The sequence below is a fragment of the Silurus aristotelis genome (genome assembly GCF_946808225.1).
Source record: "Silurus aristotelis genome assembly, chromosome: 2".
NCBI lineage: Eukaryota > Metazoa > Chordata > Actinopteri > Siluriformes > Siluridae > Silurus > Silurus aristotelis.
The window spans coordinates 28,969,489-28,984,632 of record NC_139575.1 but is presented as its reverse complement, the minus strand read 5'-3'; the positions used below and the strand labels follow the sequence as shown (position 1 = coordinate 28,984,632).

The 15,144-nt window shown below is 37.9% G+C and overlaps 1 protein-coding gene across 1 annotated transcript in view; it reads right to left on the bottom strand.

Moving 5' to 3' along the window:
• The window catches only part of rims4 (regulating synaptic membrane exocytosis 4), a 55,593-nt gene extending 41,677 nt beyond the window's left edge, over nucleotides 1-13,916 (bottom strand). Inside the window, exon 1 of the mRNA XM_083534440.1 lies at nucleotides 13,248-13,916. Within this exon, the coding sequence (XP_083390566.1) occupies nucleotides 13,248-13,344 (97 nt within the window). The 5' untranslated portion in view covers nucleotides 13,345-13,916. The remainder of the gene's footprint in view (nucleotides 1-13,247) is intronic.
• Between the last annotated feature and the right edge of the window lie 1,228 nt (nucleotides 13,917-15,144).

Here is a 15,144-nt window from a genome sequence, read left to right as displayed (position 1 = left end):
GTTTCCATTCATAAACTATACCTACCTTTTCCGGTTTGTCTGAATCGTTGCACGAAACACATTAACAAATCCGAAAACACAACGACAAAATTTAGACAAACCGGAAAAGTTAGGTATAGTCTGTAAATGGAAACTTACAGATCATTGGACAAGACACCTGTCAGTCAAGATATACAGGTGAATAACAGGTGTCTGGTCCAATGATGGGTAAGTTTCCAGTCACAAACTATACCTACCTTTTCCGGTTTGTCTGACTTGTCGTTGTGTTTTCGCATTTGTTAATGTGTTTTTAAATTTGTTCATTTGTTTTTGGATTTGTTAATGTTTTCGGATTTGTTAATGTTTTCGGATTTGTTCATTTGTTTTAAAATTTGTTAAATTGTTTTTGAATTTGTTAATTTGTTTTCAGATTTGTTAATTTGTTTTTGCATTTGTTGTTTTGTTTTTGCATTTGTTATTTTGTTTTCGGATTTGTTAATGTGTTTTGCACTTTTCGGCCACCATATTTTTTCCTACCTATGCTCAGATATCAAAATTGTAAGTGGTAGTTTAATAGTCATGATGTTGGATTTCTGATCTGCTCAGTTGTATAAATAAGATTGTAGTTACTCTGCATCAGAGCCTCTTCCAAATGCCATAAATGTAAATGTAAATTCTCTTTCACATAAACCCCCCCAAAGGTGCTCCTCCTTGCCATCCCCTGGTGTGGGCAGGTTATGTAAAGTGGCAGTGCTATTTGCATCAAGCTTGAATGGGTCTTGGACCCCTGACTGGAGCATGGCTAGGTGTGACCAATCTGTCATCCTCTGGCATCAGCCTGACATGAGGAGCCTCCTTGAAGGACCATGACATTAGCTTGACTTTAGGGGCCCCTGTGTAGAATGTAGTTGTAGAGGCCACCTTGTTTTCCTTTGCAATGGCTTTGACCTGAAGGCCTGCTTGGTTGGCCCTTGCCCTCATAGGCTCCTGGTATGAAGTTGACTTTGGGGTTGCCTTATTGGCTCCTAGCATAAGCTTGATTTGAGGGGCACTCTCATGATTCCCTGATTAGAAATTCATGAATGAGTGAGATGTACAAGGCGTAAAGTCCTTGTAAATACTATTAATAACATTTATTTAATGCTAACAACAAATGCCACACTTAATACAAATATAACAGTTAATATATTATGCTAAGAACTTATTGGACATTAAAATCTGTTGCCATTTAAAAATAACAAATTAAATGCTTTAGCTACTGGTCCTACAAGTGCAGTAATACATAACCGTAGGCAAATCTGATGATAGTAGCTTATATGAAAGACTACATATGAGATCTCTCATGAACAATCAATTTATACATTAACACTTTACATAATTTCTTTACCAGTAATAATATTTTGTTTATTTTTGTTTATAACGTAATCTAATTATTTTAGCTTTATTATAGAATCTAATTATGTAGCAAATTGTTGCAGCTGGCAGTATTACTACCTCAGAATTCCACAGTCCCTGACTCATTCTTGAGCACAAGTTCTTGTTTTGCACATTACACAAGAAACAAAGGGCTTGGTGATCACTGGTAAACTAAACAGTTTACTTTGCAAAAACATGATGCACACACATGGGAGTTTACACACACAAATGATTACAGAAATTGAGAGAAACTGTGAGTGAGAGACATGTGGACCAATAACGAGACAGGGGTGGTAACATAACATAAACGAACCAAACACATACACCAGAGAAATGTGACCAAAACAATAAAACATAGCTAAATAGGTAGAAAAACAAGTGGTGCAGCCATTAAATGGTATGCACATTGTTGCATTACATTGAGGCAACCATTTTTCTGCTAGAAAACTGAGACAGGCTCTCTGAGGACAAGTTGCTAGAACTTGTCTTGGTAGACCTTTCCATCATCCCCTGACATGAGCAGGTCATGAAAAGAGGTTGCACCATTGGCCAAACTCAGACAGGATTTGGGGGCCAGCTCTTTAGGTTTCTCTTAAAAAATGTGGGCAACAAAAGGCTGGAAAAGTAAATGTTACTTGGCAACAGATCAGTAACATGATTGGGTATAAAAAGTGTATCTTAAAGAGACAGAGTCTCTCAGAATTAGAGATGCACAGAGGTTCATTAATCTGGGAAAAAGCTGTGTCTACAAATTGTGGAACAATTTCAGGATAATGTTCCTTGTTCTGATCAAATGACTTTGAATATCTTATCATCTACAGCTGATAATATAATGTAAACATTCAGAGAATCTGGAGAAAGGGACAATTATGAAAATCAATATTGGATGCCCTTGATCTCTGGGTCCTCAGATTGTACTTTATTAATGAAAAGTTAAAATGTAGTTAAATTAATCTTATATATATATATATATATATATATATATATATATATATATATATATATATATATATATATATATATATTGAGGAAAATAAGTATTTGAACACCCTGCTATTTTGCAAGTTCTCCCACTTATAAATCATGGAGGGGTCTGAAATTGTCATCGTAGGTGCATGTCCACTGTGAGAGACATAATCTTGTAGGTGCATGTCCCATGCGCAGAAAAACACCCCCAAAGCATGATGCTACCACCCCCATGCTTCAGAGCAGGGATGGTGTTCTTGGGATGGTACTCATCATTCTTCTTCCTCCAAACACGTTTAGTGGAATTATGACCCAAAAGTTCTATTTTGGTCTCATCTGACCACATGACTTTCTCCCATGACTCTGGATCATCCAAATGGTCATTGGTAAACTTAAGGCGTGCCTGGACATGTGCTGGTTTAAGCAGGGGAACCTTCCGTGCCATGCATGATTTCAAACCATGACGTCTTAGTGTATTACCAACAGTAACCTTGGAAAAGGTGGTCCCAGCTCTTTTCAGGTCATTGACCAGCTCCTCCCTTGTAGTTCTGGGATGATTTCTCACCTTCCTTAGGATCATTGAGACCCCACGACGTGAGATCTTGCATGGAGCCCCAGTCTGAGGGAGATTGACAGTCATGTTTAGCTTCTTCCATTTTCTAATGATTGCTCCAACAGTGGACCTTTTTTCACCAAGCTGCTTGGCAATTTCCCCGTAGCCCTTTCCAGCCTTGTGGAGGTGTACAATTTTGTCTCTAGTGTCTTTGGACAGCTCTTTGGTCTTGGCCATGTTAGTAGTTGGATTCTTACTGATTGTATGGGGTGGACAGGTGTCTTTATGCAGCTAACGACCTCAAACAGGTGCATCTAATTTAGGATAATAAATGTAGTGGAGGTGGACATTTTAAAGGCAGACTAACAGGTCTTTGAGGGTCAGAATTCTAGCTGATAGACAGGTGTTCAAATACTTATTTGCAGCTGTATCATACAAATAAATAGTTAAAAAATCATATATTGTGATTTCTGGATTTATTTTTTTTTGATTATGTATATATATATATATATATATATATATATATATATATATATATATATATATATATATATATATATATATATATATATATATATATATAAAATATTTTTTATTTTAAATATATATAAAATAAATATGTAAACATATATATAAAATATGCACAACCCATCCTCCAGACTTAATAGGAATTGGACCTTCTAGCTGGTTATCCACGTTCAGTTCAGAAACCTGCATCTCTGATGGTATGGGGTGCATTAGTGACTATGGAATGGGCAGCATTCATTTGGAACAGTACCTTCAATGTTGAAAGGTAAATATATGACATCTTTTTCAGGAAAGGCCTTGCATATTTGAGGCAGCATGGCTTTAGAATAGAAGAGTTGCCTGTAGTCCAGTCCTTTTTTCTCAATCTAAAACATTTTCTGCATCAGGAAAAACAATTTTTTTATGAAGAAGCTAGAATCCTGTATCAGACATGAATGAAACATTCTTCTTCTTTTTCTTCTTCTTTCAGCAGAAGAAGAAGAAGAAGAATGAAACATTCTTCTTCTTCTTCTTCTTCTTCTTTCAGCTTCTGCCATTAGGGGTCGTCACAGCGGATCATCCGTCTCCTAAACCCCCTGTCCTCTACATATGCCTCTGTCACACTAACTACCTGCATGTCTTCCTTCACCACATCCATGAACCTCCTCCTTGTACTTCCTCTTTTCCTTCTTCCTGGTAGCTCCATCCTCAGCATTCTCCTACCGATATAACCCATGTCCCTCCTCTGCACATGTCCAAACCATCTCAATCTCGCCTCCCTCACCTTGTCTCCATTTCTAATCCTGTCCATCCTCGTCATTCCCAACAAAAAACTTGACATCTTTAACTCTGCTACCCCCGGCTTTACCTCCTGTTTTTTACTCAATGCCACTGTCTTTAAACCATACAACATCGCAGGTCTCACTACAGTCCTATAAACTTTCCCTTTCACTCTCGCAGATACCCTTCTATAACAAATAACTTCTGCCACTCTTCTCCACCCACTCCACCCTGCCTGCACTCTTTTCATCACTTCTCTAACACACTCTCCATTACTCTGCACTGTTGAACGCAGGTACCTGAACTCCTCCACCTTCTCCACCTCTTCTCCCTGCAATGGCACGACTCCACTGCCTTTCCTCTCATTCACACACATGTACTCTGTCTTACTCCTACTGACTTTCATTCCCCTTCTCTCCAGCGCATACCTCCGCCTCCCCAGGCTCTTCTCAACCTGCTCCCTACTCTCTCCACAAATCACGATATCATCCGCAAACATCATAGTCCACTGACACTCCTGTCTGACCTTGTCTGTCAACCTGTCTATCACCACTGCAAACAGGAAAGGGCTCAGGGCTGATCCTTGATGCAGTCCAACCTCCACCTTGAACTAGTCTGTTGTTCCTACTGCACACTTAAGTGCTGTCACACTGTCCTCATACATGTCCTGCACCGCCCTAACATACTTCTCTGACACACCTGACTTCCTCCTACAATAGCACAACTCCTCTCTCGGCACCCTGTTGTACACTTTCTCTAAATCCACAAATACACAATGCAACTCCTTCTGACCTTCTCTGTACTTCTTCATCAACATTCTCAAAACAAATAAGGTGTCTGTGGTGCTCTTCTTCGGCATGAAACTATACTGTTGCTCACAGATGGTCACCTCTTCTCTCAGCCTGGCTTTCACTACTCTTTCCCATAACTTCATGGTGTGACTGATCAACTTAATTCCCCTGTAGTTACTGCAGATCTGCACATCTCCCTTATTCTTAAAAACCGGTACCAGCACACTCCTTCTCCATTCCTCAGGCATCCTCTTACCTTCCAGAATTTTGTTAAACAATCTGGTTAAAAACTACACTGCCATCTCTCCTAAACATCTCCATGCTTCTACTGGCATGTCATCTGGTCCTACTGACTTTCCACTCTTCATCCTCTTAATAGCTGCTCTCACTTCCTCCTTACTAATCCTATCCACTTCCTGCTTCATCATTTCTACATGATGTGCTTACCTTCTCTCTCTCGCATTTTCCTCGTTTATCAATGAATGAAACATTATTGCTCTCTCAAAAAAAATCTCCTCAATTCCCAGATGTAAGGCTACACAGCGCCTTAGTCCCAATCCCTTCAGTCCCCTTCGCATTGTGCATGTGGAAATGCTCTTACTTTCACTAATAAACATAGCCGTGAGATCTACTGTTGTTTTTGCAATGTCCTTCGATTTTTTCTTTGCTTGATGCATGCCAATAATTTTACCCTTTCAAACCAGATTAACATATTTTCCACGACCACAGGATGTGTTTTCCGACATGGTTGTTTAAGAAATGAGAAGCTACTTATTGCATCAGTTAGGGTTAAATAACTTGTTGCCAGCTGAAACATAATCATCCATGCAGTAATTATTCAATAGGATACTCTTAACTATTTGTTTAGTTAAATCCAGGTGGTGACTTTTTTTTTTTTTTTTTGGACAGGCAGTGTATCTGTCTAGCATAACTTTTGATTTACAGTAATTCTGTTCTTGTGTCTGCCATTGTCAGAAATTTTGGACTATAATCCAAACTTGTGGATTACTGTGATTACTGTGATCACTGCTAAAATGCACTTTATAATGTAATCAATAGAAACAATATTTTATAAACAATTTACAACCAAAATGTTAGGACTATTGTAAGAGAATCGATCTACCGACCAGGCAAAAAATTAGATAAATCAATTTCAAACAATCCACTACAGAATGTAGTGTAAAAGTATCCTTTTGCAGAATACAAAACATCACAGAAACATTCACAGTTTTAAACAGCCAGGTGCAAAAACACCATACCAACATACAAGGATGCAGAGATAGGTGTCTGCATGCCCTCTGCTATATCCAGGTAGCTAAGAGCTACCCATTATCAATCACTCTGACCTCTCTTGTTTATTTCTTTGTGTTCTTGTTGTACTGTGCTCTTTCCACACATGCATACTGCAACTGTCACCACATAAGCATGTCTCAACAGCAGACTGTACCTTTGTTGAAAATGGGATTTTTTTATGTACAAAAATCAAAATAAGACTTGTTAACATACAAAGTTTAATAAGCTTTAACACTTCAGAGCACTGCAGTGCTCTTATCAAGAAATCTGCACCTCTATTTAATTTAAGATAAACATGTAATTTGTACAAGGAAAATTCTTAGTGTGTTTTAACAAAAACAGGACAAAAATAGTGCATGTTTTAAAACTTCTTTATAATGTAATGAGAAAGTAGTTGTGTTTTTGCATACCTTACCTCACGATTAGGTATGACACAAAGTAGGTTTACTTACTTTTACTTTAGTGGTGTGGGGAAAAAAAAAAAAGACAATTTTCCAGGCAACTTTATAATTTGATTAACTGCCTTAGGGAACAATATAAAAAATTACAATGGTTAATTAAACTGCAATACCTCAGTCTGTAATGTTGGGCAATCACATGTCTTTAACCCTCATTCTAAACACTTTCATTCCACAGGGTTGTGTGCTGAGCCCACTGCTTTACTCCTTGTTTACCCATAATAATGCAACACTGAATAACTCCAACATCCTCATCAAGTATACACATGACACCACAGGTGTCGACCAGAGCAGCACAAATGATGATTCAGCCTACAGGGACAAGATCCAAAGCTTAGCAGTATGGTGTTCCACCTTCAACCTCACCCTCAATAAAATGACTAAAAAGACTAAAGAGCCCATTGTTACTTCTGAGAAAAGTAGAGAAGGTCTTTAAGTTCTTGGGAGGATCTATCCTGGCACAAGAATAATTCAATTGAATTCATTTTTATTTGTATAGCTCTTTTAACAATGAACATTGTCTCAAAGCAGCTTTACACAGATAATGTGGTGATTAAAAGTGAATATGTTCTTTATTAGTAAGTTTGTCCCTGATGAGCAAGCCGGTGGCAACTGTGGCAAGGAAACACCCCCAGAGATGGCAAAGGGAAGAAACCTTGAGAGGAACCAGATTCAAGAGGGAACCCATCCTCATCTGGGTTGCACCGGATGTCCATTTATAGCAGATATACGAAGTTGCGGGCTACAGTGATGGTGATCAGAAGCGAAATGTAGTCCTGAGTCAATGTAGCAGTCTGTTGACATTAACTACAGCCCAATCCATCCTCAATACTTTAGCTAATACTTAAGCTCTGGTTAGGAAGGTGCAACAATACTTCCTGAGAACACTTAAAGTTCATCTGTCCTCCAAGATTATAAATTGCTTTCGAAATTATCGTTAAAGCATAGCATCATTGAAAGCATCCTAACCAACTCGGTCACATGTGGTATATCAGCTCCACAGTGTGTGAATGTAAAGCACAGTAAATGTCTTCCATCCAAAAGTAGATATAGGAGCATTCACACCAGAACCAGCAGGTTCTATCTGGTATAGTAACTGATATCATACACTCTTCTTTCACTTCTTGTGTGGTTCCTTCATCATTTAAGGTTGCTGTAACAACTCCAAAAATTAAGAAATTGGCCACTGATCATTTGTAATATAATCCTAATAATTTGCCCATTTTCACCCAATTTCCAATTTACCCTTTCTCTCAAAAATTTTGGTAAAAGGTTGTTGCTTCTCAGATTCATTTACATCTTTCAAAATAAACCTGTTTTGAAAAATTCCAATAGTTTTCAGTTTCCATCCATTGCATAGTACAGAGACTGCAATTTGAAAAGTTGTTAACGATCTGCTGATGACAACTGATTCTGGACTCTTACCTATATTTATCTTACTCAATCTGAGTGCTGCCTTTGATACAATTTCCCATCAAGTCCTTTAAGATACATTACGCTCTATAGGTATTACTGGTGTCCCTCTTACCTGGTTCAGATCGTATCGCTCTGGGCACACTCAATTTGTCCAACCTAAAAATTTCAGATCATACTCCTCATCTTTTACTGCTGGTGTTCCCCAAGGCTCTCTTTTGGGCCCTCTTTTATTTATTATTTACTTACTATCTCTTGGTCATATTTTTAGGATGGTCATATCTCTTCATGAGGCCATACCCCGAGAACTGCCATGTAACAAAACAATAAACTTTCTAATCTGAGAAGAGGATCTCTTTAATCTGAGGAGAGAAAGACATTTGTTCAGTTGCCCTCTTACCCATCCTTAAGCCCCCCTCTTTCCCTCCTGGGTATATGGCCAAGTCATGGAAAGGTAACTTAGAAGTTCCCAGAATTTAAGCTACTATACTTGAATACTGTAATTATCACATTTTAGGAATTTATCAATTTTACCTTTACATGTTTGGTATCATTTTAAATGTCTCACTGCGCTTGGAAAATTAACCATATCAGTGGAACAGACCAATAATAAAAATTCTGTCCTACTGATGTGAGGGTTGTCCTGGAGAACCTCTTTATCAGGTGTTGGTTTTTTCCTTAGGTGGTATTTGGTCACCTCCTGTCCTAAGAAATGGGTTGCAAAGCTTTTATTACTTTGAGATTCGGCGAAAAACTCAGGGAAGCGTTCTGTAGTCTGAACTTTCCACACAGTCTCTGTGTGTCTCTATTGCCATGTACAGTGACTCTTTAGCAATTTTTTTGTAAACTGCATTGCTAAACTATTTGGGTTTATGCTGATCATGTTGTGTAACTTTCTTATATTATTTGTTTTAGATTTGACATTTGTTTTTTTATTATTGCCTGGCAAATAAATGTAAAATTCTTGATTAACTCTGACATTTCCTGAAAACATTTATATCCAGTTGATTATGCAGTGGTGTGTTACTGTAAATCTATGACCAGGATAGTACATACAGAAGGCTAATGAAAGGATGGATCACAGAGCACAACATCTGGAACCTTCTGATTTCTGACTATCACTGACTTGGAAAGATATGACAAAGTGACTTAATCAACTATTCTTTATGCATAAGCAAGCATTGAGAGGCCTACTTAAAGAATATTATTTTACGGTTATATCCTCTGAGTAAGATTCCGACTGCCGAGTTTGTGTCCATGAGAATGTGTAGTGGCTCTCACTGACTTAGCAAGTTATAACAAAGTGGCTAAATTAATTATTCTTTATGCATGAGCAAGTATTGAGCAGCCTACTTAAAGAATATAAGGTTATGGTTATATCCTTTGACTAAGATTCGGACTGGCCAATTTGTGAGCAGGTATAGTTAGCCAAGCACAAGGCTCTAAGCGACTCCCTGTCTATTATGAATGATTTATTTATAGACGGAATGCTGAAAATAATCTATTAAAATTAAAGAAGAAATATAACCCATAAGGTGATCAGCTTGATTTAGATATATTCAAGGTTAATCTTTATTACAAATTGTAGTAAGTTTAGAGGTTAACATTTTTTATTAATGTAACAAATTGCAATCCATTTTAGTATTCTTTTACAGCAGCGTGAGAAAGACTAACATGCAGCATACCTTTACCCATGCCAGTAGATATCGTTGTTGGGCTATTGGGTGGGTTACCCTACAATGGCATACATTTTCTTTGCTACGTAGATGACACCCAGCTTTATTTGTCCTCCAAGCCAAATTGTATCCTTCTTTTCCCTCTTTTTTTAAAATAGTTTTGCAACGATTAAATCTTGTTTCTCGTGCAATTTTCTCAAACTAAATATTGACAAAACAGAGGTTTTGGTTGGCACCAAATCTAATTTGTCAAAATTTAATAGTTTCTCATTTTCTATTGATAACTTTTGAAAAGCATGTGAACAATAATACTCGGTCAACATACTTCCATCTTTGGGACATCAGCCATCTTCGCATGTTCCTCTATCCAATTCCATAGCTATTCTTGTAAATGCTCTAGTTACCTCGAGCATTGTTTATTGTAACTCTCGTCTGTTTAGGATCTTCCTCATTTGTTTCCTTCACTGATCCTTCTGTCCGTTGAACATTTTTCTAGTCATAAAAATTATTGGAACATGTGACTGACATATGGTTCTTGTTGTTCAGGTGTGCCTTGTTAGATTTATTTTCTAAACTATTAATATATTTTGGTTTAAGTTTTGAGTTTCACCTCTAAAGATTACACTTGGTTAGAATTAATAAATCCACATGCAGTCAATGAGGAATAAATCAAGCCATTCTGAAACTGGGAAGAACTGGTAGAAGAAAAATGTTACACTCCCTGTTGTACACACTTCCAAGTGCCTATGCATAAATGGCCATACCACATTAGGGCCATAACCACCATAGACAATAAGGGAGATTTAAATAATTGTCATACCTTTGTTTTATATGTCCTTGGTTTGTCCTCAAAAAGTTATTGGGATAGTTCAAATTAAAATTACATTTATTTTATCATTCATTTCCCTTTAATTTACTTCTAACCCAAATATTTACTTTTCAGAATTTCTCCAACACCATTTCAACTTTGTTTCATAAAATATATAGTAATCATGAGATTTAAAGGTACATTATAAAGGCAACATAAAAACACCCCAGGTGGCCATATGAGAGATTTGTGTAATAAGGACTGCTTTTATAGTATAGGTTTGTAACATTCTTTCAAATTCCTCTGTTGTGTTTCACTGTAAACATAACAGCTCCTGTTCCTGTGAACAAATTAATTTTACTGCTACCTGTTCCAGAAGCAGCCATGCAAGCCAAAGTCTTGCATACTTTGTATATGTATACTACCTCCATACATTTACATTCACATTTTTGCCATTTAGCAGAAGCCCTTGTCCAGAACGACGTACAAAAGTGCTTTAAGTCTCTATCAATGAATAAATCTACAAATTGTAGTAAGTTTAGAGGTTAACATTTTTTATTAATGTAACAAATTGCAATCCATTTTAGTATTCTTTTACAGCAGCGTGAGAAAGACTAACATGCAGCATACCTTCACCCATGCCAGTACACTAGATTACAAACTTAAGATAAATCAGGAAACAACTCTTGGTCAAAGTTTCAGTTTAAGTGTTACAGGAAGAGGTAGGTCTTCATCCGTCGCTTGAATATAGCCAAGGGACTCCGATGTTCGGACATATAGGGAAAGTTTATTAAACCACCTTGGTACCAGAACAGAGAAAAGCCTCAAAGTATACTTACCTCTTACCCTGAGAGAAGGTGGTACCAGTCAAACAGATACTACTTGATACTACACAGATATGCTTGTATGTTCTGCATCATGAGTGCGTAGTTTCATCTTATGTAATACAATCACCCCTGTCCTGTGGAGATTGTTGGTGATGTCACTGATTGTTGTTTTTGGGTTTTTTATCACAGTTTTCACTGTGTGTGTGTGTGTGGGTGGGTGGGTGAGTGTGTCATCAGCTGCACTCCTTGTCCTTAGCTCATCCATTTAGTGTTTGCTGCGTTCCTCCCCAAATCAGTTCTTTGATCTTTATGTTGTCTAATCCTTTTTTAACAAAAAAAATGCAGTCTTCATAGGTGTAACTAAAGGCTAAACATTAGATAGTAAAGATACTTGTTTATATAATTTATTAGGAGCATGGTTAAAAAAAAAACCTGTCCAGTCGTTCCAAAAGTTTCGTAGGGGACTGTATATCATAATGACAGCATATATCTGAAATGGCTGCTGCCCAAGGTTTATTCAGTGATAATTTGAAGAGGTCATTTGGACAAGACTACACAGTGAAACAGGCTTATTTGTCTTCTCCTGCAAAAAATAATTCATAATGGACAAATATAAAGGAGAGAAATGTCATAAAATTAATAAAGAAAAGTAATAAAGGGTTAGGAAGGAAGGAAGGAAGGAAGGAAGGAAGGAAGGAAGGAAGGAAGGAAGAAAAGTCTTGCATGATGAGACACTGAAGAACTATTCCTTCAACCATGATTTATAAATAAACTAAATAAAAAACTATTAGCTCATGTACATTAACAATGTAAAGATACTTTGTAAATATCGTTTCACGTTTTTTGAACAGTGTTCCCTAATTTTCAGTGTATCTTCTCAATTCTGCATTACAGAAACAGTGGCAAAATAATTAATAATTTAAAATATAGTTGCTCTAGGATAAGGCTTGCTAAACTGATTTTCGAGGATTATGAAACATACCACTAGATATAAAATAAAAGTATACATGTTTGTTGTGTCGTATATGATGAAAGAGTTCTAAAACTATATTAAAACCTATATTTTGATTTACTGTATATACCTTTATTTATAGTTTCAGAAATTAGAAGGCTAAATAGGTGATTTGTTGTGACTCACAGGCCATATATTAATTATAAAATATGTTCATTTGTGTATTTATACAGAATATTATGTGAATTCTTATGTAAAATGTGTCATCTTGAGAAGAGCAGGTACCTATAGGCATAGTCTGTGTATTTATGTGTGTGTGTGTGTGTGTGTGTGTGTGTGTGTGTGTGTGTGTGTGTGTGTGTGTGTGTGTGTGTGTGTGTGTGTGCAGAAATGATTGCTGGCTAGACTTAGTGTCTCATTTCTCTGCTCAGTATTTTAAAATGAGGCAAAGAGTGTATACTGGGCATGTGAGAATTAAATAGGGAGGAATGTTTAGGAATGTTTATTTAGGTAAGTGTTTGGTAAACATGATAAGTGCCTGTGTCATCTGATTTTGAGCATATGCTGAATATTATATAAACTGCTAATTGTGCATGTTTAACTAGAAATAGAATGAGTTTAAAGAGATGCACTTGTGATATTAAGTTGCAGCTGTTTTTAATATTAATAATCTCAAAGAATGCAGGGGAATGGCATCATATATTTTACTATTTGGGTTTTATATTTTACTAACCATTAACCATAATAACTGACCTTCAAGATCTCGGGATGTTTCAAGTTTACAGTTCATAATCACACATCCAAATACATACACACACAAACACTCACCGCCATCATCCTCATCAAAGGAGTTCATGCAGGGGAAGTAGATTGCAAGAGCCTCAAATGAGGCCGACAAACTGATTCGGCTCTGTGAGCGCTCCATATAGAGTCCCGAGGCGGGCGTGGGCGCCGTTTCCGACGGCTTGGGCAGGCGCGCCTGGGCATTCTTCACGCGGAGCACAGCACGCGGCGTTTTGGCAGACTTCTACCGGCTCCCTCGCCAGCAGACAGGGGGAGAAAAGGAAAATTTAGCACAAAAAATGGGATCAATATTACAAAATTCCTTTTTTCCCACTGGGCTAATCAATCCCAAAATTCCTTTCAAAAAAATGATGGTCGAGATGCTGTTGTTTTTATCACTCCAGTGAATGTCTTTAGGATGAGTTATAGAGAAATAAAACAGGAAAAATAGAAGGCAATCTCATTTCAGGAGTATGTCCATGGTCGTTGTAGACAGCATGATCTATTGGTTTTTGATGTTAAGGCTGATCTGTGCTTATCCCTTTCTGCTTGGAAAGCTGGAGATATAAATGGATAGCATGACGAGGCAGCTCATCAGAGGGAGGAGGCGAAACAGCAAAAGAAGGATGGAGAGAGGGTAGTAGAAAAAACTGAGACTGAACGATAGAGAGATCAAAAAGCTTGATTCAGTTCATTCAGCAGCAAGCTCTTTGTGGAGGCAAAAGGGGAGGAGGTGCATATAGCTTTTGCTGGGATTGAGAGTAGCGGCCAATCACAGCACAGATGCCAGGGTGGGGGAGTTGTCTGGGGCTATGGCTGTGTAAGAATCTTACATCCAAGATCCAATTCGCTCTTTCTCTCTCTCTCTCTCTCGCTACACATTTGTGTGTGTGTATGTGTGTGTGTGTGTGTGTGTGTGCCGATGAGCCATAACCTTTAAACATTTATAGGCAAGGTGAATAACACTGATTAACTCTTTCCAATAGCACCTATCAAAGAGTGGGATGTATTAGGCAGCAAATGAACAGTCAGTTCTCAAAGATAATGTGTTTAAGGTGAGAGAAATGGATCGGAATTTAAGGGGCCTTAACCAGAGTTAAATTCAAATGCTTAGATGTCTTTATCAGAGCAGCTCTAAAACAACAGGTTTGTGGGTATTCTCGGTTTGCAGTGGCTAATAACTACCAAAAGTGTTTTGAGGAAGGGCATTATTATTGATATAAGATTGCAGAGAAAGCCTGCCTATCTGGTCTTATCTCTTAAAAAGGGATACAATAGCAAAACATTTTTAAAAGGTTAATGCTGAAAACCAGAGAAATTTGTCAGAACACAGTGCACATGGGACAGCATCAGAGCCATCAGAGTGCTGTTCCAAAAACACCTAAAAGGTGGTGCTGGTGAAGAATCTTTACCTCCTAATAACAGCTGAGGTCATTTGTGTCACTTGGATCATGCCAGTCATGTGGAAGTTACTTTGAATTGTAACATTCATAGGTATTTCCTAATGGCATGGCTGCTGTGAGCACATGGCCTGCAATAATTTAAGGTTTTGACTAAGCCACAAAATTCCCCAGATCTCAATTCAATCAGACATCAGTGGAATGTGTTGGACAAACCAAACCACGTCTGAACCACGTGTGTAATAAGTCAAACTAAAAAGCGTGACATTATGACCAGGGAGTATAAAAGCACATGCTATGTGTAGCTTGTCTGGGAGTGGAGAATGCTCGATCGGCTCTATAGGGAGCCGATTGTTCGCACTGCGGATGCATGTCCTTGTGGACACTCCGCTTCCACAAACCGCTTTCGAGGAGGGTGCTCTCGCTAGCGTTCCTCAAGGTTCTGGCCCTGCCAAGGCAAAGCAGCGTTTGAGGTCATGGGGTTTTGCAATTGGACCTGGCAGAGGGAATGAAAACGGGCTTGTCCCTTTTTTCTTCCTCAT